Source organism: Triturus cristatus, chromosome 4_2 (assembly GCF_964204655.1).
Source record: "Triturus cristatus chromosome 4_2, aTriCri1.1, whole genome shotgun sequence".
NCBI classification, from domain to species: domain Eukaryota; kingdom Metazoa; phylum Chordata; class Amphibia; order Caudata; family Salamandridae; genus Triturus; species Triturus cristatus.
In genome coordinates, this window is record NC_140586.1 from 661022274 (window position 1) to 661047374 (window position 25101).

The window sequence follows — 25101 nt, forward strand, 5'->3', positions numbered from 1 at the left end:
GTTTGGGCTCTTAAGTGAAGCTTTGGCTTACAGAACATCTTGGTGGCTCACAGCGCACACCATAGTGGGAGTCCATAATTGTGTATCACTGCGCCTGCAATGGCCATTTGGTAGTTGGACGTTTCTGGTTGATGTATACATAGCTGGTGGAAGGCATTTAGAATTGGTGAGCAGATGGAAAAAAAGTTTTGAAGATTGCTTCCTTTGATGGAGAAAATGGCAAGTGTTGTGGATGTAGATAGAAGGGAGGTTAGTAGTATGGATGAGGAGACGTATTGGTCTCATGAGGTATGGTGGTCCTTAAACTCAGAGAAGGGGAACTGGTGAAGAGCTACTGACAAAAGAGCCCATAAGTGTCATACAATGAGTTTTCAGGCAGTTGAGACCTGATTTTGAGTTTATCTTCAGATTTGGACTGAGGGGGTTGATCAAGTTCTAGTAAAATATAGGTTCAATGGTGCTGATGAAAAGGAGACTCACAGAGGTCTCGAAGATCCTTTTGGGGGAAGACATGGCTGATACCATATTAATAGAGCATTTTTTATCCCCTAAGTGGTTTGCTTCCTAGCCTACAGCTGATTATGTTGAATTTGGATTTGGCAGCAGATTCCAAATCAGGCCAGGGTAAGACAGAAGTCAAAGTGCCCAAGAGTACCCTGTGTCTAATCTGGCAGTAACACTTGACTTTAATGCCAAGCTGTTAGCTTTTCTTAATAGGAGTGGAAAAGATCCCAGAAAGTGACCTAATAAAAGTTTCAAAAAATGTTCAGGATTACCTTTTAGATGTTTTGGGATTTTTATTAATGGGGTTTTTATAGGACGGTTTGAAGCCTACGCTGAGGTTAGTTTTGGTGAGTTAACACAGTGGATTCAGATAACAGTATGAACATTGGGTAGTACTAATGGTGCAATTTCAATGGAGAGCGGTAAAATCACTTTGATCAAAATTAATCAGAAACTGGTGAACTTGGTCAATTCAGCTCAAGTCAGGGCTTTTTTGCCAATAAGGTTTAAAAAAAATGTTTAAAGGATAGGACGATGGTCTATTCAAATAAGGTTTCTGCAGGGGCCAGACACATTCAGTGTGGGTACCCCAGCTGTGGAGAAGGGATTACCCGGGCATCATTTATACAAGGGTACAGAATCTAAGCAAGCTGCTTCCACAATGTCAAACAGTAAAGGGAAGTAATACCAAAAGAGAGAGAAGAGCAAAAGCCATTGCAGGGATATAGGGATCTAGACCTCTTGTATACCATATAATTCGTATCTATATCTAGACCTTTGCATACCCTTTACATCAGGGTGGTAGCCAAGGTCAGTTTTTCTTAAAGAGGCAAGAAATGACTAAGGGTCCATATTTTTTCTAATATATGTTATAGTGGGAACTATTTAGGACAAAGTACCGGGTGAGTTGATTTTGGTATTCAGGGGGTAGACTTGGCCAATGAGGTCAGAAAATTGCAATAGAAGAGTGCAATAATTCATACCATGAAACATGAGAGAGGTTTTATAAGCAATATATTTTTAGTGTAAGAGCATGAAAAGAGACCGGTTAGAATACAATACGAAGGATATGAAGGACTTAAAGGATTGAGTCGTTTATTGGCATTTTAAGATGGCGCAGATCTATCTTTAGGGGAACATATTAAGGAACGAAGACTGGTTGACAAGTTTCGAAATTAACAATGGATATTAAACAATCTTTGTGTCCAGGTAACAACAGGATTAAATTCACTTGTGGTGGGGATGAAAGCTTTGGAGGTTTACTTGCCTGCCATTTGTTCTAACGTCAGCACTGTGGAGCTTCACAAAGGTTTACATACAATAGCAGCTGGGCTTCAGGTCTGATGTCACATATTATAGATCGGTTACATAAACTGCACTAGGGCAACCAAGTAAACCTGGGGATGAATATATGTATACAAAGAAATCTCCTGAAGGAACACATTATTTTCAAATAGCAGTAAAACATATATATGTTGGACTTAAACACACAATTACTATCAACATTTTTTAAACAGTTAAAGTCATAAAAGATGCAAAGTGAACTTGTATGTAAATTACTGTTACATTCAGTTTATTATGTCAGAATGCAAATAAAAAACAAACAGGTTCAGGTGTATTAGATCCAATCACATTTACTGTAGGATGTCTTCGATATTAACAACTCATTAAAGACAAAATCCAAAGTGCAGAGGGAATCACCCAACAATATAGTCCTCTTTTTCACTGAAACACATTATTGTGGGGATAATAATTAATATAAACTCATAATAGTTGTGGTGATCACATCGTAATCACCACAACTATTATAAGTTGAGGGCAATATTTTTTAGCAATTCCTACGGCCCATTGGATTTTCAAGGGATTTTGTTTTATCATAGCTAGGTGATATCTTACTGATGGCACAGGAACACCATCTTTCAGTGGAATATACTCACATGGCTATCTTGTTGGAGAGCCTTGGTTTTATGGTAAACAAGAAGTAGTACAGTGCATATTAGGATGGTGTAGTGTTTTTTGACTATGCCAAGAGAGAAGTTGAAGAAAATCGACACGTGGGTACCTTGGGTTATGGGCATGAAAATGGTGTCGAGAACATTGGCTTGTTTTGTGCAGGCACTCTCAAACAGTCTTCTCAGGCTCACTTCATTATCGAGTACTTCAGAGGTTAAAGGGAGTTTGGATGGGTAAGAGGTCTTCCCAGGAAATCTTCTTAAAAGAGGAAGCTTGGGAAGAATTGAAGTAGTGGTTAGACAATGCAGAGGCTTGGACTGGCTGGGCTATTTCCATGAGTTCCCGAAAATATTGACAGAATCGGATGTACACCTGGATGGATGGGAAGCACAATGTGGAGAGGCGACTACCTGGTGGAGGAAGTCTCCAGAAGAGAAAAAAATTAGGGAAATTTGGGGTTTGTTCTGGGTTGACTGCTTCAAATTGAAAAGCTAGTTACTTCAGTTTTTCACTTAGCATCTAGGTCTGGTGACAATGGTAGTGGATGTGTTTGCCGTGAGCGGAGATGATTGCAACCTTGTGGATTTCAACCATTCTTGCTCATACCTCTGGTAGTGTTTTAGATCAAGAGGGTTCTGGAGACATTGGAAGCACCGTTTTTGATGGCTTAGGCTTGATTTCTGTTGGTATGAACTTTCTTGTGTTGTTACTGGTATTTCCGTGATTGTTAGAAGAGCTTCAGGAAGATTTTCACGAATTGTTATGTAGGATCATCTTGAATGGGTGACTCAGAAGATTTCAGGAGAGTTTGGCAGATGTCAGGGCTTTCAGCAGATACCTCAGAACCCATTATAGGATCCTGGGCTCCTGGGACTTCTATGCGATCTCTTTTCAACAGCTGTTGTTCAAATGAACAAGTTACTTACCTTCGGTAACGATGTATCTGTAAGAAACATTAGTTAGTTAGATTCCTCACCTTAGAAAATCCCCAGGCGTCAGGCTGGATCCGGAAAGATTTTTCGTCAGCAATACCCCTTGCGTGTCGCTAGGCGTCGTCTGCGGCTCCGTGTCCGTCGGCGGCGTCGTGCGCCGGTATGACGTCGTCGGAGTACTTAGACGCCGCCCTCGCACGCTGACGTCAGTTCTTGTACATAGCTTTCCGCGCCAGGAATGCAGAGCCATGCACGAGACCGACACTGGTGCCAAAAAAGTCTAGGGCCCTGAAAAGGATAACCTTAACCCTAGATGTCGGTTCGCAGAACGGGGAGGATGGGTGGGTCGGTGAGGAATCTAACTAACTAATGTTTCTTACAGATACATCGTTACCGAAGGTAAGTAACTTGTTCATCTGAAAGAAACACGTTAGTTAGATTCCTTACCTTAGAATAGATACCCCAGCAATACCAACCCCGGTGTGGGTCTGCGAACCAAGATCACACCAGAAAGTCCTGGAGAACAGAACGGCCAAAGAAGCCGTCTCTCCGGACTTGGCTGTCCAGGCAATAATGCTTGGCAAACGTGTGCAGCGAGGCCCACGTTGCTGCCTGACAGATGTCCTGCAAGGGGGCTCCCCGACCCAAGGCCGTCGTCGCCGCCGTGGCCCGAGTGGAATGGGCCCTCAACCCAACAGGAGGTTCCTTTTTAGCTAAGGAGTAACAAGCTTTGATGCACAAAACGACCCACCGAGAGATGGTTCACTTGTGCACTGCCCGCCCCTTCTTAGCGCCCACGTAGCCAACGAAGAGTTGGTCGTCCACCCGGAACTGGTTTGTGCGGTACAGACAGAAGAAGAGCGCACGTTTTGGGTCCAGACGGTGGAGCCGCTCTTCCTCTTTCGAGGGATGCGGAGGCGGAAAGAAGGTGGGCAGCGTAACAGGCTGCCCGATGTGAAAGGCAGTCACAACCTTAGGAAGGAAGGAAGGGCGAGTGCGGAGCACAACCTTGTCTGAATGAATAGAAAGGAAAGGAGGCTTAGAAGAGAGAGCCTGGAGCTCACTCACCCTTCTAGCAGAGGTGATGGCTACCAGAAAAGCAGTCTTAAGCGTCAAGAGACGAAGAGGACAATTATGAAGTGGCTCAAAGGGAGCGCACATCAGATAAGTCAAAACAAGATTCAAATCCCACTGAGGCATTACGAAAGGGACAGGAAGAAACATGTGAGTAATGCCCTTAAGGAACCAAGAAACAACAGGGGATTTGAAGAGAGAAGGCTGATCAGGAACCCGAAGGAAGGCAGAGATAGCAGAAAGATAACCTTTAAGAGCGCCCAGAGCAGAGCCCTGCTGGGCCAAAGAAAGAAGGAAGAGGAGAACCTCAGAAAGAGGGGCGGAAAGGGGATCCACAGCCTTTGCTGTGCACCATGCCACAAATTTGTTCCACCTACAGGCGTATACCGTTTTAGTGGAGGGACGCCTGGCTGCCAGAATCACTTTGCAGACTTCAGGAGGCAAGTCAAATGGCATCAACTGTCGCCGCTCAATCTCCACGCATGAAGGTGGAGACTGGACAGGTTCGGGTGGAGGACCGTCCCCTGCAGCTGCGACAGAAGGTCCTCCTGAAGAGGCAGTCGTATCGGGGATCAATTGACAGACTGAGTAGCTCGGGATCCCAGTACCTTCGTGCCCAATCCGGAGCCACCAAGATGACTTGGGCTTGGTCGCGCCTGATCTTCTTCAGCACTCTGGGCAGAAGTGGTATAGGCGGAAAGGCGTACAACAGACCGCAACTCCACTCCGAGCAAGTGCCGCCTTGGAAACTCCAACGTGCAGAACTGCTGACATTGCGCGTTCTCTTCGGTGGTGAATAGATCTAACCAAGGCTCTCCCCACTGTCGAAAGAGGCCTTGCGCCACGTCCGAGTTGAGACGCCATTCGTGATCCATCATGCACCGGCGGCTGAGTTAGTCTGCTCTGGCGTTCAGAGAGCCCGCCAGATGTTGAACCACCAGGGTGATGCCCTGATGTTCCAGCCATGTCCAGAGACGCAGAGCCTCCTGACAAAGGGTCCACGACCCCACCCCGCCCTTTTTGTTGCAATATCACATGGCGGTGGTGTTGTCCGTGAACACCTGCACCACACTTCCCTGGTCAACGGGAAGGAATGCCTTCAGTGCAAGTCGGATCGCTCTCAGCTCCAAAAGGTTGATATGGAGCCGAGCCTCCGCCGGAGACCAGAGTCCTCTGATCTCCGCCTCCCCCGTGTCGCCCCCCCATCCCAGGAGGGACGCATCCGTCACCACTACGTGCTCCGGGTGGGGTAGGGAGAGGGATCTGCCGCTGACCCAATCGCGGTTCGTGAACCACCACTGCAACTGTTTTGCAGTGCCCTCCGAGATCAAGACATGGTTGGACAGGTTGCCCCGATGCTGGGCCCACTGAAACTTCAGGTCCCACTGCAGAGCCCGCATTCGCCACCTGGCGTGATGCACTAACAGGATGTAGGAGGCCATCAGACCCAGAAGCCGCAGCACCAACCTGACCGAAACCCGGGATAGAGGCTGAAAGATGGGAATCAGAGCCTGGATATCCCGGACCCGCTGCTCCGGAGGATAAGCCCGGAACTGCGCCGAGTCCAGAACCGCCCGATGGAGGAACTCAGATGCGACTTCGGCATGTTGATGGAGACCCCAGCAAATGCAGGAGGTCGGCCGTAGTCTGGAGGTGGGAGACAACCTGCTGGGGCGAGCCCGCCTTCAACAGCCAGTCGTCGAGATAGGGGAAGACTGGAACCCCTGATCTGCGCAGATGAGCTGCGACCACCGCCATCACTTTCGTGACCACCCGAGGGGCACTGGTGAGGCCGAAGGGGAGCACCGTGAACTGGAAATGCTCCTGACCCACCGTGAACCGCAGCTAACGCCGGTGGGCCGGCAGGACGGGAATGTGAAAATAGGCGTCCTGCAAGTCCAACGCTACCATCCAGTCTCCTGGATCCAGGGCAACCAGAACCTGAGGTAGGGTAAGCATCCTGAACCTCTCCTTCCGGAGGAAGGCGTTGACGCTCCTGAGGTCCAAGATAGGGCGTAGGCCCCCTTTGCCCTTCTTGGGAACCAGAAAGTAGTGGGAATAACAACCACAACCTACTTCTGGACCAGGAACGCGCTTGACGGCCCCCTTGGCAAATAGAGGGCTGCAACTTCCTCCCGTAGAAGATTCAAGTGATCCCCCGACATCGGTGACATGGCTGGAGGGGTCGTCTCGAAGGGGAGGGAGTAGCCCCTTCGGACGATTTGCAGCACCCACCTGTCCGACATGATGGAACGCCAATGGAGCAGGTGATGGGGAACTCTGCCGCCCACTGGCGTGGAATGGGCCTGAAAGCACAGACTAGGAGGGTTTTGAGGCGGATGCTGCCGGGGTGGATGTGGACTGACTGGCATGTTGACCCCCGGTACTGCCTCGGCAGAATCCACGTCCGCGACCGCGTGCAGGTTGGATCTGCCGCCGGTGGCTAGGCGGACGTGAGGGGGCGCCCCTTCCTTGGCAACGAAAGGGACGAAAGGTGGAAGTTTGCGGTCGCGGCCCCGAGAGGCCCAAGGACTTAGCCGTAGCCCGGGACTCCTTGAAGCGCACCAGCGCACTATCCGCCTTCTCGCCAAAAAGGCGAGTGCCATCAAAGGGCATATCCATGAGGGTGCTCTGGACAGCCCCTGAGAAAGACGTGGACCGCAGCCAGGCGTGGCGGTGGAGTGCCACCGTGGTTGACATCGCCCTACCCAGCGAGTCCGTAGTTTCTAGTCCACATCGAATATCATGTCGCGCTGCATCCCGCCCGTCGGCAAGAGCCTGGGCGAGCCGCGTCCGGGCCTCCTCCGGACACTGGGGCAGCACGTCCTCCACCGTATCCCACAGAAAGTGGGAATAACGGTCCAAGAGGCAAGCGGTGTTCAAGGACCGCAGTCCCAAACTAAGGGAAGAGAACAGCTTCTTACCGAACTGCTCTAGCCTCTTGGATTCCCGATCCGGGGGAGCGGACGGGAAGGAGGATTGGGAAGTAGAGGCCTGGATAACCAGGCTCTTGGGCGTGGGGTGTTGGGACAGAAAACTGGGGTCACCCGGAGCAGGGCGGTGGCGCCGGGCCACGTTCCGATCCACAGGAGGTACTGTGGAGGGCTTGGACCAGGTGCCCTTCAGAACGTCCACTAGTACCTCATTGAACTGCAGCAGAGGCTCCGAGGAGCTTGCTGACGGTTGAAGCACTTCAGTGAGGAGGTTAGTCCTCACGGCCACAGCAGGCAGCTCCAGCCCAAGGGCTTCGGTCACCTTGCGCAGCACCACTGAAAATGCCGCACCTTCCTCCGAAGCCACAGTCGGAGGAGAGATGAAACCAGTCTCCGGGGAGGTGTCCAGACCACTGGCATACCCCAGCTCATCTGCCCAGTCCTGAGATAAGGTGGCCTGCACGGCCAGAGGGTCCTCAGACCCCTCCCAGTCGCCCCCGTCATCCGATTCCTGATAAACAGGGGGAATAATCGGAGCCGGACGGTAGATGAAATTGTCATCCATCGGCGCCGCACCGGGCCGGGGCTGAACCAGGGAACGGCGTCGTCCGGAGATGGTGCCGGGGGTGGAACCGGTGTCGGCACCGGCGGAGGAGGCATCGTGAGATCGACCGGCGCCGACTGAGATCCAGGCCTGGATCCCACGGGGACCTGTGGCATCGAAGTCGACGACGGGTCCATAGCCGCCTGCTCGCTAGGTCGCCCAGTCGAGCCCGCAGGGCCTGAAGGCGCGCCGAAAGGCATCGACGGCGGAGCCAGGCCCCTCATGGCCGAGAAGAAGGCACTGATATCCGCCGGAGTCACGTCAGTCCCAGGGACCGGAGGGTATGGGGACGGAGCCGCATGGGTGGTACCACCCGGACCCTCGACCGAGTCGCACGACCAGCGAGGGGAGTCCGAAGAGCGATGTCGCCTCTTGGACTTCTTAGCATTCTTCGGCTTACCCGAAGACTTCGACCCCGACGAGCGGTGGTGGTGGCTGCGGCTCCGCGACCGATCCTTCGACCCTCTCCTGGACCGGGACCGTGAACGGCGCGGAGCCGAGTGTCGGAGCTCGAGAAGCTTACGGGACCGCTCCCGCCTAGCCTTCGAGGTCAAGGCCTGGCAGTCGATGCACGACTCCGCATCGTGGTCGGCCCCCAGGCCGTTAAGGCACCGGCGGTGGTGGTCCGTCACCGACATCAGTCGATGACAGGAGTCGCAGGCTTTAAACCCGGGCATCCTACCGGCACCAGTTCGAATCGAGTAGACAAAAGAGTCCAAAAAGTTTTAGTCAAAAAGTGACTAAAGGGGTAAGCTCTTCCCGGATCGGCGCTGTCTGGCGCGGAAAAAAGAAGAACTGACATCAGCGCGCGAGGGCGGCGTCTAAGTACTCCGACGACGTCATTCCGGCGCACGACGCCGACGACGGACGCGGAGCCGCAGACGAAGCCTAGCGACGCGCAAGGGGTATTGCTGATGAAAAATCTTTCCGGATCCAGCCTGGGGATATTCTAAGGTGAGGAATCTAACTAACGTGTTTCTTTCGGATGTTAAATTTTTTGACAGAATTGTTTGAGAGGTGAGAAATAAACCACTCCCCTAGCAATTCCTAAAGTGTGGATGGGTCCTTTCATGCATCAGGGCAATTGGGAAACCACCCTCTTGCCTTGCCCAAGGGAGAGCATACATTAAACACAGGAGCAGGTGTGATAGCTGCTCTTCCGCTGCCTCCATGGCCCACAGCATTATGAAGGGCACAGAGGGCTGGGTCAGCGGGCATTTGCTCTTGAGCCCTGTTCAGAGTTGGAACATGCCACAGGCATAGGTGCCTGCTGACTTACAGCATTATGTGAGCCACCGTAATAATATATGTATAAACATGCGTTTAGAAGTACACTTGTTACAAATAATGTTTTAATCTGCTACTGGCATACCATAAAAAATATATATGCAGATATACAAATAGTAATATGTTATTTATTTCCAGTGTTGACTGCAGAAAGTGGTCATGACTCACAACAGTCAAAGTTTTGAGTGCTATGATTCCCCTGACCTCACCACTCTCAACAATGGTAGTAAGGAAAATGCTACCTACCAGTATGCATCTGTTCTTGGCATGTAGAGCTGTAGATTCATAAACTTGTGACTAGATCACCATCTGGTGTTGGGCTTGGATGTTTGCACTTTGTTTTTGTCTTGGAAGAAGTCTTTTGTAGTCACGAGGTAGATGACTCCTCCTTAGGATGATAGTGCGCATGGGCATCGACTCCATCTCCAGAATGTTTTGCCATGGAGGGTCGTGATGGGGTTAGTAAGAAATAGAAAAGGATGTCCATGTGTAATGTATCTAAGTAAGATAGTACTGGAACAGATAGATCCGGGGAGGCGGGTGGGCGTATACAAATCTACAGCTCTACATACCAAGAACAGATGAAAAGTAGCATTTTCCGTTCGAGGCATATCAGCTGTAGATCATATACTTGCAGACTATACAGCAGTTACCCCCTTAGCGGTGGCTACCTGCATCTGTTGCAGTGGTTTGAAAAAGTGTTTTTAATACAGCCTGGCCCACACTAGCTTGTTTTGCTTACACATCTACACAATAGTGTTTTGTGAACATGTGAGGTGTACACCAAGTTGCTGCTTTGCAAATGTCATCTAGGGGAATGTTTCCTAAGAATGCCATAGATGCCCCTAGTTTATGTGTGGAGTGAGCCCTAGGGGGAATGGTTAAGGTGTGTTTGGCTTTCGCATTGCATATTTGAATGCATTTAACAATCCACCTTGCAATCCCTGTTTTTGAGATATGATTGCCTTTATGAGGTGGGGAGAAAGCCACAAAAAGTTGTTTAGTCATTCGAAAGGATTTTGTTTTTTCATTGTAGTAAAGTATTGCTCTTTTTACATCTAGTGTGTGAAGAGCCCGTTCTGCTACTGAGTCTGGGAGAGGGAAAAACACTGGGAGCTCTACAGACTGGTCAAGATGGAAAGCAGCAACGACTTTAGGTAGAAATGTTGGGTTAGTCCTAAGAACCACTTTGTTATGATGGATTTGGAAATTGTAATTTGCATTTATGCATAGGTTCAAATGGGGCACCCATGACCCTGGTAAGTACCACATTTAGGTTCCATACTGGAGAGGGTGGAAGTCTAGGTGGAATTATTCTTTGAAGTCCTTCCATAAATGCCTTGATAGCTAGTACTCTAAACAAAGACAAATGTTGTCTGTTTTGGAGATAGGCTGCTATTGCAGCAAGATGTAGTCTAAAGGATTTATACGCTAGGTTACATTGTTGTAGATGCAAAAGGTTCCAGATGATGTGTTGAATAGAAGCATTTAGTGGGTTGATTTTGTTATTTGTACAGTAAATTACAAATCTAGTGGTAGGACGTCTAGCCTCCTTAATGATGTTCATGCAATCTGGCAGTAGATTAAGGTAGCCAAACTCTAAGACTTCAGGTGCCAGATCGCAGGGTTGAGTTGATTGGGATCTGGATGCCTTATCTCTCCATGGTTCTGAGTGAGAAGCTTGGGTGAGAGGTGTAGCTTTTGATGAGGAACTACTGATAGTTCCAAGAGGGTTGTGAACCATGGCAGTCGGGCCCATGTTGGAGCAACTAGGATCATTGTGAGGGAATGCTGTTTGAGTTTCCGAGCCACTAGCGGAATGAGTAGGAGAGGTGGAAAAGCGTAAGCAAATTTGCCTGACCAGTTCATCCATAGCGCATTGCCTTTGGACAATGGGTGTGGAACCTGGATGCGAAGCTTGGGCATTTCGTGTTTTGGTGTGTGGCGAACAGGTCTATTTCTGGGTGGCCCCACATTTGAAAGAATGGAAGCAGAACTTGAGGATGAAGTTCCCATTCGTTGATCTGCTGTTTTTGGCAACTGAGTAGATCCGCAATTTGATTGTATACTGCTGGGAGGTGTTCTGCAAGAAGATGTATGTTTTGAGGAATGGCCCATCTCCATATACTTTGAGCTAGGTGTGAAAGCTGGAGAGAGTGTGTCCTCCCCTGTTTCTGTATATAATACATTGCTGTCATGTCCGTACGGACTAGGACAGCTTTGCTTACGAGGTGGAGTTGAAAGGATTTTAATGCTAGGAAGATTGCTAACAATTCCAGGTAATTTATGTGGAATTGTTTTTGTTGAGGGGTCCATATGCCCTCAATGGTATGGGTTTGAAGATGAGCTACCCAGTCTGTGAGCGATGAGTCTGTGGTTAGCACTATCTGTGGAACCAGGTCGAGGAACAGCCGCAGTTTAGAAAGATTTTGTGAGTTCCACCACTGCAGAGAGCGATGGGCGCGGTCGTCCACCAACACCAGATCTGTTAGCTGACCTTGAGCTTGGTTCCACTGATGTGCCAAACACTCCTGTAAGGGACGCATTTGGAGTCTTGCATAAGGGACGAAGAGAATGCAAGAGGGCATCATCCCGATTAACTGCATAAACACTCGGGCTGGTAGTGAGTGTTGGGGCTGAAATTTTTGTATTAGAGCTTGTATGACACTTATCCTGACTGGGTTGGGGAATGCTAGAGCTCTTGAAGTGTGTCTATTGTAGCCCCTAGATATTGCTGTATGTTCGACGGTTGGAGTTGGGATTTTGTGAGGTTTACTGTGAATCCCAAGTGGTGAAGCAGTTGGATTGTTTTGTGTGTGTGTGGGAAAACATGAATGTGCTGTCTTCTTAAGTGGGATGCAACTACTACGAGACACTTGGTGAAGACTGTGAGTGCTGTAGTCACCCCGAATGGGAGGACCTTGAACTGGTAGTGTTGACCATCTACCACAAACCTGAGATATTTCCTGTTAGCGGGGTGAATGGGAATATGAAAGTAGGCGTCCTTTAAATCCAGAGTGGAGAGAAAGTCGCCCTGTTGAAGTAGTGGGAGCACCTGTTGAAGAGTGACCATGTGGAAGTGGTCCGACTGAATGTAGAGGTTTAGCGGTCTGAGGTCTAATATGGGCCTGAGAGAGCCGCCCTTTTTTGGGATTAGAAAATAGAGGGAGTAAACCCCTGTGCCTTGGTGAGGCAAGGGGACTGGTTCAATTGCATGTTTTTGTAATAGAGAGAGAACCTCTTGTTTGAGAAGTGTTAGATGTTCCATGCACATTGGACATTGTCTGGGAGGAATGTTTGGGGGTGTAGAGGTGAGTTCCAGGCAGTAACCATAATGGATAATTTGTCTTACCCACTTGTCTGTTGTGATTGAATCCCAGACAGGTAGGAACTGTGATAGACGTCCCCTGACAGGAGTGGAGTGATCGGGGGTTAGTGGAGGGAAGTCACTGTTTGGTGGTAGGGGAAGTGCGGGTGGAGTTTCCCCTGCCTCTTCATCTATTGTTATTCCCTGTGTATCCTCCCTGAAAGTATCCTTTGGATGAGGAGGATTGATTGAGGCTTTTATAAGGCGAGGAGGTGTGCTCTGATGCAGCAGTCTTTGAGCCACCCCTATAAAAGGAGCGACGAAAAGAACCTCTATTAGAGGGAAGTTGTAATGCCCCCATGGCTTTAGCAGTATCGGTGTTTTTCTTCATTTTTTTCAAAGAAGAATCGACTGTGGGGCCAAAAAGGTGTTCATGATCAAATGGCTGATTAAGAAGTGCTGACTGTATGTCTTGTTTGTATTCTGAGATTCGAAGCTAAGCTAAGCGTTAATGGCACGCGAGGCTTGTTGCATCAGTTTTTCTAGCTCGTCATAGTGAGCTCTATCCGCGCCAGGAGATCTTGTGCATTGGCAGTGCACCAGTGATTGGCAGCTCGAGATGCGATTCTCTTGCCTGATGCATCTATAAGTTTTGATTCCTTGTCAGGTGGAGGGGCGTCAACTGTTGCCTGATAATTTGCCCTTTTCCGTGCATTTGATACAACAAGCGAATCTAGCGGCTTTATATTTTTTGTCTACCCTTGGCGTAAGTATTCTAGCTCCGTCAGGGTCTTTGAATACCTCATTGGCGTGTTTTATCATACCTTTGAGCAATGGCAGGGTGTTTGTGGTGTTGTTGTGAGGGAGCGAATGTTTCCACTACGAAATCCTCTTCCAAGGGATCAGTATGTAACTCCACCCCATGGTATTGAGCAGCTCTATTAATGAGATGTGCAAAACTAATATTGTCATCGGGTGGTGATGGTCTGGAGGGATATAGATCGGGGTCATTAGTATGATCCGGGTCTGGGTCCTGTGGAATGTTGTCCTGATTATCATCCCATCTCCTTCCCCATCCCCGTCTTCATCTCCATCCCCATCATTATCATCCTGTGGCCTAGGTGAAAAACGTGGTGGTGGTGAATTTGCTGGTGAAATTAGCAGATGTGGGTTAGAAGGTGGAGGAGAGACAGGTAGATAAGGGGGAGAGGGGTTAGTACCCATGTCTTTTTTCTTAAGAGGTATGTGGAAGTCTTCAGGGAAGTCCAGCTTCCGTTTTTTGGGAAGTGTTGCTCGAAGTTTCCCAGTGTCTGGGTCAATATGCAACTGTTTTTGCATCGGATCCAAAGACTCTTGTGGAGGAAGTTCTTTGGATGAAGTCTGTCAAAGAGGGCATCCGTGTGTTTTAGGGTCAGTGCCCTTCGGTGCAGGCTGTTTCGGCTCCGAAGGCTTGGTTTTTCCCTGTTTCGAATCCGAAGGCTTTTCTTTCGGTTTCGATTCCGAATTTTTTCTTTGACTGGTTTCGGCTCCGATGCTTTCCGTTTAGCCGGTGTTGGTTCCGAAGCTTTCGGTCATGGTGGTATTGGCTCCGAAGTCTTTGTTTTATGTGAATCTTTCGGTGCCTAAAATGTCTTCGGTGCCGACAGCAGAGCGTCAGACTTAGCCTTGTGTTTCGGTGCCAAAGATGTGGGTTCGACACCTGGACGGGGTTGGCTCGATACCGAGCCCGAAGGCTTGTCTTTATGTTTCATAGCCGGGATAAAAGTGTATACAGCCGTGCATTGAAATATAAGATCATACTCTTGTGATTATAATCAGCATTTCATCCACCTTCAATTAATTGTAACATGCATTCTGTGAAACAATAACCTTTGTTTTCTCATCTCACTTAAGTTTTACTGTGGTAAAAATACTGCATGTCAGTAGAAGCTTCCAGGGTTTGACTGGTATGATCAAAACACACAAATAATCCGGGGTCTAATATACCAGCTGTCTACGTAAGGGGAAAGAAAGAGAGCTGGACACCTATGTCATAGAGAGTAGTACCACAGAATGTAAAGGATTATAGAGTGAAGAGACCCATGCCAGTGATTGGATTCCCATCACTCACCAACGTGATCATTGTCATCATTTGGGTACCCATCCAACCTACCAATTGCCCTCTTGATCATAGAGGGGTCATGGGTGGTTTATATCCTCAAAAGGGTCTTAAAGAAAAGACAGAGGAACAGAGAGAAGTTCAGCTCTCATGAAACCTAGCGGAAAGTCCCAAAGTATGTGTGGGAATGATAAGTGCAGTGCAAACATGTTAATGTGGTTAAAAAAGGATTTGCAAAATCGAACAAATATTTATTGAGATATCTATTGCAATCCTTGGTAAAAACAGTGCAAATAAAGCAGTTGCAAAAAATCATCGCTTAAAAAACGGTCGACATGTTTCAGCCTACTGGACTAATGGTCCGCGGCTTTCTTCAGGACCTGTCTGTTGATATTATTGCTACTGCAAAAACCAAAATTGTGTCATAAATAGTGAAAGACAAAGAAAAGACAATTTACATGTAGGTTGGAATTAATACAACCTCTGTTGTCAATTACTGATCCTGCCGTATCAGCGAGATGTGTAGGACATCTGTAAAAGAAATTCAAAGTTCAAAAAGTGGTACTCTTAATGACAAAACAAGGGGGTACAGAATCTTACAGCTAGTGAATATTCTGAGGTATATAATATTATTAGCCTCAAGACAGTTTCAAGTCTATAATACACTGTAGTAACAAAATGCGTTTGCTCACCCGTCTGATACGAGGGCTGGACCTCACCTCGCCTGGTGCCAACTCAAGTCAATAGAGGGCCCGCTCTGACAGACATAAAGGGAAGGGGACAAGTAAAAATAGATCTCAAGGATCAAACTATGTAACAGATCAACCCATATGTCCAAAACATCTGTGTGTCAAAGCAACTACATCCCTGTCATGAAGTAGAGTTAAACTTAGGTGTTCAATGTGAGATGGATATCCTTTAGAAAGCATGGCGAAAATCAATGTATAAATATTATGACGCATCTAGTAACTCAATGTGTTCACATTTCAAAGTTGGTATGTGTCTTACAAGGATTGAGAATCAGAGGATCAAAACGTTCATCTCCGTGCCACAGTGCGCGAGGTTAATATGCACGTTCTCCAAAAAACTATGGAAACATAGCGTGTTGAAATAAGCTACCGCTATCTTCGCTGTGGTATTATGACTGAAAGACTGGGCGCTTAATCATAAAAGTACATGGGCCAAAAGATGAGTATAGCCAGTATGTAAATCTGCAAAAACCTGAAAAAATGTCTGTGCCCGTTACTCGGCTGGGACTAGTTTTAACACTAAACTCAATCGAAAAACAACTGTGCCCAACTAGATTCAGCATAACATAGTCCGAGTCAATAGACAAACCCGCGCAGATCCTCACCTGTCCGTCGTTGCCTCGAGCTCAGACCGAGCTGGGTGTGAAGGTAAACGTACAGGGAGGTCGGTCGGTCTTATGTATGCTTAGCTGCTCACAGGTGAAACCAGTTCAGAACGCCGTGTCGCTCTCTGACTACGTCACGTCGAACTACCAAATGACGTCAAGAGCGTAAGGAAATGTAGTTCCTACCATATCATAACGCTCGTACGCGTATAAGAATAAACTTATTGTATTAAGCGTTTACAGTTGTTTTCAGACTACGTGCTAGCTATCAAAAATAGAAACTCAGGGCTAAGATACTGTACTATCAGCAGTAAATTACTCCCAGAAACCAAACCAGCGTCATGCGCCTAAGAACTACAAATCTTCGTCAAACACATTGGGAGCTGTAGTTCTTACAGTATCAGGTTACTAGCTCGCATCTAGGCATGATATTAAGTGCTATACTTATTCATATACCACATATCCTATTGCGACCAACAACCAACCAACAAACAACCAACCAACAAACAACCAACAATTGTTGTTTGTTGGTCGCAATAGAATATGTGGTATATGAATAAGAAAACAAGTTACTTACCTGTAACTTTGGTTCTCCAGTATTGGAAACTTTCATAGATTCCCATGCTTGTATCATTCCCCGTCGTCGGAATGGGAGTCTCCGGTATACATAAAATAGCAATAAAAAACCTTACCAAACAGAACCTAGGCCCAGGCCTATTCTTGTTTTGCAACCTATCCATCTCTTTTTGTAAAAGAGACCAAAAAAAATGACCAACCAATCAGATTAGCCTCACCCCCCCCCCCAGAACCCTCCTGAGAGAAGCTCAGAACCTCAAATTTTCGTAGCCGTTGTGTAACCAACCACTGAAGATGGATAAAGCTGAGCTTTCCCAGGGGAGGCAGGTCGGTCGCATGGGAATCTATGAAAGTTTCCAATACTAGAGTACCAAAGTAACAGGTAAGAAACTTGTTTTCTTATTCCTGTATTGGAACTTTCATAGATTCCCATGCTTGTATCAGAGTAGCTAGCAGTTATCAGCACATTCTTTGGAACCATGGCCAATATCACACTAGGAACAGTCATAGTATATACACCATAAAAACCTTTGCAATGGTTTATAACATAATTAGAAGGTTTAGAACATATAAACACATGAGGTGCAAAAGAATGTGCAAGAGCTGATAAAATAGTAATATGGAAGGAGGGATGAAAGGGAAAGCTCACCACTACTGTAAGAGGTTCCTCAGGACTGCCTGGCCGACTGCTGTATCACTCTGCGTCGCAGAATCCAGGCAGTAATGCCTTGTAATCGTATGCGTACTGCTCCAGGTCCCTGCATGGCAGATCTCCCGGATAGTAACACTAGCAAAGAGAGCTGTAGAAGAAGACAGCGCCCTCTGGAAGGAGCCCGACTCGACCTTCCAGGGGCTTGCCTGCTGCCTTGTGAAAATATTGGATATCATCGGTGATACAACGAGTGATTCCCTGCTTGGAAAAGGGGAAACGCTTTACAAGGATCCCTAAAAGACACAAATATTTGAGAAGACTTCCTGAAGTCTTTAGTTCCTTGAAGATAGAATTTTAAGCACCTCTGAATGTCCAGAGAGTGAAATACTTTCTCTGCTGGTGTAGCCGGTTGAGGGAAATCAGTCTTAAGAATCACAGGTTTATTCAAATGAAAGCCCAAAGGAACTTTAGGAATGAATTTTGAGTTAGTACGTAGAACCAATGTTACTGGTTTGAACTGCAGAAGAGTTCCTGAATGGTGATACCCTGCATCTCTCCCACACGCCTCGCAGAAGTCAAAGCTAGAAGAAGCGCTACCTTCCAGAAGAGGAATTTCAATTCTGCTTTGTGAATAGGCTCGAAAGGAGGCTTCATAAGCTGGGCAAGAACCAACTTCAGATGCCAAAGAGGAGGAGGAGGAGGCTTGACCGGAGGGAAAACTCTGAAAAGTCCTTTGAGAAACTGTTCAACTATCCTTGCAGACCAGAAGGAAGGGCCTGAAGACGTGAGGCTGAAGCGAGAAATTGCAGCCAAGTGCACTTTGATAGAATAGTGAGCTAGTCCCGATTTTGCTAATGATTGAAAGTATACAAGAACCTCATGTGGCTCCGAGTCAAAAGGATGGAGACCATTGTGTTGACACCAGATATCGAAACGCTTCCATCTCAATCTGTAGGTCTTATTAGTACTTGGGGCTCTTGCCGGAGAAAGTATCTGTTTACATTCTGCTGAGAGATTCAGACCCAGAAATTCTCGCTAGTCCGGAGGCATGCCGAGAGCCGAAGAGACTGAGGATCCGGATGACAGACTCGGCCCTGGGACATCGTCAGCAGCGAAGGAATCCGCTGCAAAGGCTGAGGAAGGTCTCGGGAGAGAAGGTGAAGTTCTGTGAACCAACAATGTCAGGGCCACGCAGGACTTAAAGAATCATCCTGCACGGTTCTGCTCTGGGCTTCCTGAGAAGCCTGGGGATCAAAGGAATGGGAGGAAAAGCGTAAACAAAAGCACCTAACCAGACCATCAAAAACGCATTCCCAAAGGATCCCGGATGGTGAAACCTGCTTGCATAGAACCGGCCTTTCTTGTTCTCCGGAGTGGCAAAGAGATCTATGGAAGGTGTGCCCCATCTGTGAAAAAACCTTCTGAAGAGTGCAGTCGACCAGTTCCCACTCGTGGCTGACAGACTTCAGCCTGTTGAGAGTGTCCGTGTTGAGGACACCTGGAAGATGCTCCACCGAAGTGATATTTCTTGTTGAATTGATCACTCCCAGATCAATTGTGCTTCCTGCAACAACTGTCGCGATCTGGTGCCTTCTTCTTTGTTTATATAATTCATGGCTGTCGTGTTGTCCATTCTTATAAGAACTGTCGATCGTTATATTCGTGGAAGAAAGGCTTCCAAGGCTAGGCGAATCGCTCTAAGCTCCAGCAGATTGATATGCAACAGACTATGTTAAGGCTGCCACTGGCCGCTCACATGAAGATCTTGTAACACCAATCCCCCGCCTTCGAGAGAGGCATCCGTAGTTATTACATGTGGCGCTGGGCTAGCTTGAAAGATAAACCTTATAGTTGAAGGACCCATCGATCTGGCGCCTTTGAAAGTCTAGCTCATCTGTAGTGAGGAATCAGGAGTATGCATGAGGAGATGGAACCCAGAAGGGACTTGTAGAGGCGAACTGAAAGTGACCTTTTTAACAATCGGGAAGCCATGGACATTAGCTTCTCTTGCCTTTCCAAGGTCTGGAAAGCCTTGTTTACAAAAGTGCTTAGAATGGCGCCCAGAAATCTGGCTGTCCTTGACGGACGGAGAGGAGACTTCTGTTCGTTGATTGTTCGGCCGAAATTGGCAAACCGGCATGTACACGTTATAACTGCTTCCTGTGCCGCTTGTTTGGCAGGAGCTTTTAGCAACCAATCCTTCAGGTAAGGGAAGACCTGAAGCTTTTGTTTCTGCAACGGGACCGGAGACGAAAGAACACATAAATCACCTTCGTCGACACTGCCGTAGTCGACGCACCACTCGTCGACGAAGTCATTGTCGGCGTCTTCGTCGACGTAGATGTTGTTGGTGTCGTTACAATCATCGTCGACATCGTCATCGTCGACAATACCAATGCCACCGGCATTGAAGTCGTCAACAGAGCCCTGTGTTAGCACCGGTGACGAAGAAATCACCGTCGACTAGCCAATCGACGGGGTGATAGAAAATGAAGACTGTACCTTAGGCTTTGTCGTCGACGGACTCAATGACACCGTCATCGACGAGAGGGTCTTTTTGAAGAGTTTACCTCAGAGGGTAACGATGATGTCTTTTTTGAAGGTCTTAGAAACCTCAGGTGACGACTTTGGAGGCACAGACTTTGATTTCCTCTCCAGACTCAATGCTTTAGATAGTCCTTCCCTCTCCTTTACACGTTAGTGAGGAGATTCGACAGGACTAAGGCCATCAGACCTATCAGAGATCTATTTCAAGGCCTTACTAGGGCGTTTCTCAGAGGGTGAAGGAGAAGCTCTACCCCTCTTCATATACCTTCTGGAGGACGCAGAAGATGACTCATCGCTGTCACTATACACTGACTCACTCAGAAGTTAGGTCAGAAGACGCCCCTCACGGTTCCACCAAGTCTTGTTAGAAAAAGTGCGGCATAACTCACCGTCTGCAGCCTCCTGTCTGGGTACAGACAATAAATACAGCCCTTGTTCAATATATATAATCTCTTCTTAGCACATGCCTTACAAGGGCCTGCTTCTCTTTATGACATCCTGCGGGTGCAGACATTTTTTCAGGTTTTTTCAGATTTACATACTGGCTATACTCATCTTTTGGCCCATGTACTTTTATGATTAAGCGCCCAGTCTTTCAGTCATAATATCACAGAGAAGATAGCGGCAGCTTATTTCAACACGCTATGTTTCCATAGTTTTTTGGAGAACGTGCATATTAACCTCGCGCACTGTGGCACGGAGATGAACGTTTTGATCTTTTGACTCTCTATACTTGTAAGGCACATACTAACTTTGAAATGTGAACACATTGAGTTACTAGATGCGTCATAATATTTATACATTGATTTTCGCCATGCTTTCTAAAGGATATCCATCTCACATTGAACACCTAAGTTTAACTCTACTTCACTGATCAGTTGACAGGGATGTAGTTGCTTTGACACACAGATGTTTTAGACATATGGGTTGATCTGTTAAATAGTTTGATCCTTGAGATCTATTTTTACTTGTCCCCTTCCCTTTATGTCTGTCAGAGCGGGGCCTCTATTGACCTGAGTTGGCACCAGGCGAGGTGAGGTCCAGTCCTCGTATCAGACGGGTGAGCAAACTCATTTTGTTACTACAGTGTATTATAGACTTGAAGTTGTCTTGAGGCTAATAATATTATATACCTCAGATTATTCACCAGCTGTAAGATTCTGTACCCCCTTGTTTTGTCATTAAGAGTACTACTTTTTGAACTTTGAATTTCTTTTACAGATGTCCTACACATCTCGCTGATACGGCAGGATCAGTAATTGACAACAGAGGTTGTATTAATTCCAACCTACATGCATAGTCTTTTGTCTTTCACTATTTCTGACACAATTTTGTTTTTTGCAGTAGCAATAATATCAACAGACAGGTCCTGAAGAAAGCCGCGGACCATTAGTCCAGTAGGCTGAAACATGTTGAACGTTTTTTAAGCAGTGATTTTTTGCAACTGCTTAATTTGCACTGTTTTTAACAAGGATTGCAATAGATATCTCAATAAATATTTTTTCTCTTTTGCAAATCCTTTTTTAACCACATTAACACGTTTGCACTGCACTTATCATTCCCACACATACTTTGGGACTTTCCTCTAGGTTTCATGAGAACTGAACTTCTCTATGTTTCTCTGTCTTTTCGATAAGACCCTTTTGAGGATATAAACCACCCATGACCCCTCTATGATCAAGAGGGCAAGTGGTAGGTTGGATGGATACCCAAATGATGACAATGATCACGTTGGTGAGTGATGGGAATCCAATCACTGGCAAGGGTCTCATCACTCTATAATCCTTTACATTTTTTTGTGGTACTACTCTCTATGACATAGGTGTCCAGCTCTCTTTCTTTCCCCTTCAGTAGACAGCTGGTATATTAGACCCCGGATTCATTGTGTGTTTTGATCATACGGACTTGGGGATTTAATTCGGAATGAGTCTATAAAATCCCTTGGACCCTTTATTACCTTTCTGTTTGTTATTTTTGACTGGTATGACACATAAATGAAAATGTATAAGTACATTACAAGAAAATGAAAGCAGAGGACTATTACCTGAATTCCGTTGAGAAACATCTAAGGTAGATTTCTTGCTGCTGACTGAGGAATGTGAGCTGGAGTTGACATGACCAACTGAAGGATGCAGGCCACTGTTCACACTGTGTTGGCTCATCTAAGAAAACACATTTAGCATTACAATCCACTTAAACTAATGCAATTTCATTTGTATATATTGTTTCTTTAAATAAGTAAGACTATCGGCTGAACAGTACCACATGTCCAAAGATTTTACCAAGTACTAGAAACTGAATACTTCAAGTCCAATAAGCCACACTAGTACCATGAAGACAACCAAGAAAGCGGAAGAATAAATTAAACTGTGACCTGAGCCACATTAAATGAACATGTTTTAGGTGTTCTCAAATGAAGGTAGTGTCAGGGCCAGTCTTAGCCCTGGAAGGCCAATGCATGATCACAGTGGTCTCACATCTCCAGGGGGTACCTCTCCAACGACAGGCCTACCTGACTGCAGCTCGATAGCCTGCTCATGTGAAACTAGAGAAACGTTGTGAATACTTATATCACTGAACTCAGATGAACATCTACCTGACAGTGTTAATGCTGAGAGGTGCCAGGCCTTGAAGGAAGAACCGCCCATTCCTGGTTCGCTCTGTCCGGGCTTGACCAACTTTGTAAATGCTGGAAGCAACATGCAACCATTAAGGAAGCAGGAAACTGGCAGACTATAGAGGTATAGGTCATAAAGTCAGTGTCTACTCTGCTGAGAAGACCAAGTGGGCAGGCACACTGTGTAGAGCATCAGGTTTTGCTGGCTAACAGTTGTGAAGAATGAATAGCAACAAACAGCACCTTGGTGGGTGGCATATAGGCGTTTTCTGAGCGCAGGGAATTTCCTCTTTTTGGGCTGTGTTTGACTGTCCTTGGCAGGGGACTGTGTTTTGGGGCTATGGGATGTTTCAAGGTGATGTGGAAGATATACGTCGGACACTATCATTGGGTTGAGCTATACTGCGGATAACTGCTCATGAAATAGTGACTAAAGAATTCGGGTACAAACTGAGGCCCTTGTCCTGAAGGGACATTCAATGAAGTACCTAACACAGGAGTAGTCCTGGGGCAATGGGCTAGTCCGCAGAGTGGATAGCAGTGATGGAGTATTGTCTTGAGAAAAAAGAATATTCCTGGTGGGCAATATCCTAGCTGAAGCAGAATAGATCATGTCCTTTCAAGACCAGCAAGCATAAAAGCAATTACCCTTTACTTGACGATCACCTACTCCTCATATACCCCCTCAACAAGACATGGATGACATTCTTATGACTGAATGGTTTGTTAAGTGTAAGAATGTGGACACTGCCTGGTGCTGAAAGGAAAATAGCGATCTTCAAGCAACCTCATATCAGGAACAAAGAGGTGAATAGTCATCAAAAAGATGTCCATTTGCCCCGAGTCATAAATACTTGTGTAGTTATCTAACACATGCCAAGCCTTCCCTACAGATATCTAACTTCTCATGCATTTCAATAGGTTCACTTCAAACTCTTCAATCTTCCTGAGTGATTTCAGTATCAGGAAGAAGGACCCCCAAAACCCATATATTTTGTGGTGAAAGACACCGAGAGCTTAAGCAAAATGTGTACAAAAAAACTTCTTTTACTGGCCCAACATTAAGCTGCTGAAACTCCTGGAGCCCGTGCGACCCACAGACAAATACAGTACTTGGTTACCAGGATTGGGAAGAGAGGGATATTTGAGAACTGGATCAGCTCTTTGATTGGGCGGAGAGCCTCCCACTTTCAAGAACCTCCGATAAGTTTGAATGTCAGCTAAAATGACCATTTCACTCCACTGTTTTTCCATTTTTGGCCTTTCATGTGACAATCTAATCCCAGTGGAATGAACGCTCACAAAGCACATCTTTGTGTCCAACACAACCAACATCCCTTCTGGCCTTAAACTCTCGCTCTCACCTTCACCCAATTTCGACATAAAATTCCCTATTTCAGAATACAGAGGTGACAATTACTTGATTCAAGCCACCGACCAAAACCTCAGAGTATTTGATCTCCATTTCTTGAAATTGGTGAACCAACTAATGCCCAAGCGGAATCTATACTTAGGACCTCCTTTAATCTATCATCTCCCCAACCACTCCCCCTCAACTCTCTCTCTCACACTGCCTGCCCCGTAACCCACTTTCCTCCCTTGACGACACCTGCTCCCCCTTCCCACCAGTTTTGCACCACCTACTCCCTCTTCCACCCCTCCCTAATCCCCTCCACCCCCTTTAACACTCTCTGTCTCTCCCATCTCTCATTCCCATCTCAACTCTTCCACCTCCTCCCACATGACACTCTCGCCTCCCCCAAGCCCTGCCTGGTGACCTACCCTCACAGTTCTTCATCCCTATCATTTTCCATGGCTTACAATCCCATCACTCCCTCTTTCCCTCCCTTCCCATTTACATGATGTTCCCCCACCTGCTTTTCTCTCACAACCCCCCTCAACACTCTCATCACAACTGCTGACCCTTCTCAGTTTTCCCTCTACCCAACCACAGCCCACTCAAATCTGGGCAGTTACCACACCATCTCCTATTTTAACCGTACTACTCCTTCTTCCTCAGTATATGCCCTGAAATTCGACCATCCCAGTTTCCACTCCTCCCTATATAAAAACTACACTGCAACCAAAAATCACCCTTACTCCTGTCCCTCACCTCAAACCCCCAGACTTTCCTACCCAGCCAGAATACTAATAAGTGCTCTAGTTTCCTCCCCAACACTCCTACCTAGCTTCCTTGCTCATGAGAATCCCGGCCACCCATTATATTGTTTCCTGCCCATATCAAACTCCCTCTAGCTCTCAAGACTCGCTCCCACCACAACAAATATACCTTAACCTACTACTCCTACTCTTATTTGCCAGCTACCTCCCAGACCCTCTCTCTCTTAGACCCGCCACTACTTCTTCCCCTTAACATGATAACCAAACTACACAACCAAACCAAGAAGTGAGCTCTATCTCAGCCTAGATAGAACCCACAAACCTTGATACCCACAATAGCGGAAAGCCCCTGTGCCCTATCAAGACCTGAGCCCTGCAAACACGAACACTGAGTGTCTGTGAATCAATCTCTGTGGCCAACAAATCCAGACGACTTAAGAGAGCCCACAATGACATCTCAGAAGTAGAGACTGACCTACTTCTACAGTCAAACAATCAGACCATCCCTTCTGACTCTCACCAAATATCACAAAGTACCAGTG

At 46.8% G+C, this 25101-nt stretch overlaps 1 protein-coding gene across 10 annotated transcripts in view; it reads right to left on the reverse strand.

The window, feature by feature from the left end:
• The window catches only part of PATJ (PATJ crumbs cell polarity complex component), a 1359209-nt gene that overhangs the window by 173205 nt on the left and 1160903 nt on the right, over nucleotides 1-25101 (reverse strand). For all 10 annotated transcript variants that reach the window (XM_085602445.1, XM_085602441.1, XM_085602446.1 and 7 more), the window contains one exon: nucleotides 21866-21983. In XM_085602445.1, the coding sequence (XP_085458571.1) occupies nucleotides 21866-21983 (118 nt within the window). The remainder of the gene's footprint in view (nucleotides 1-21865; nucleotides 21984-25101) is intronic.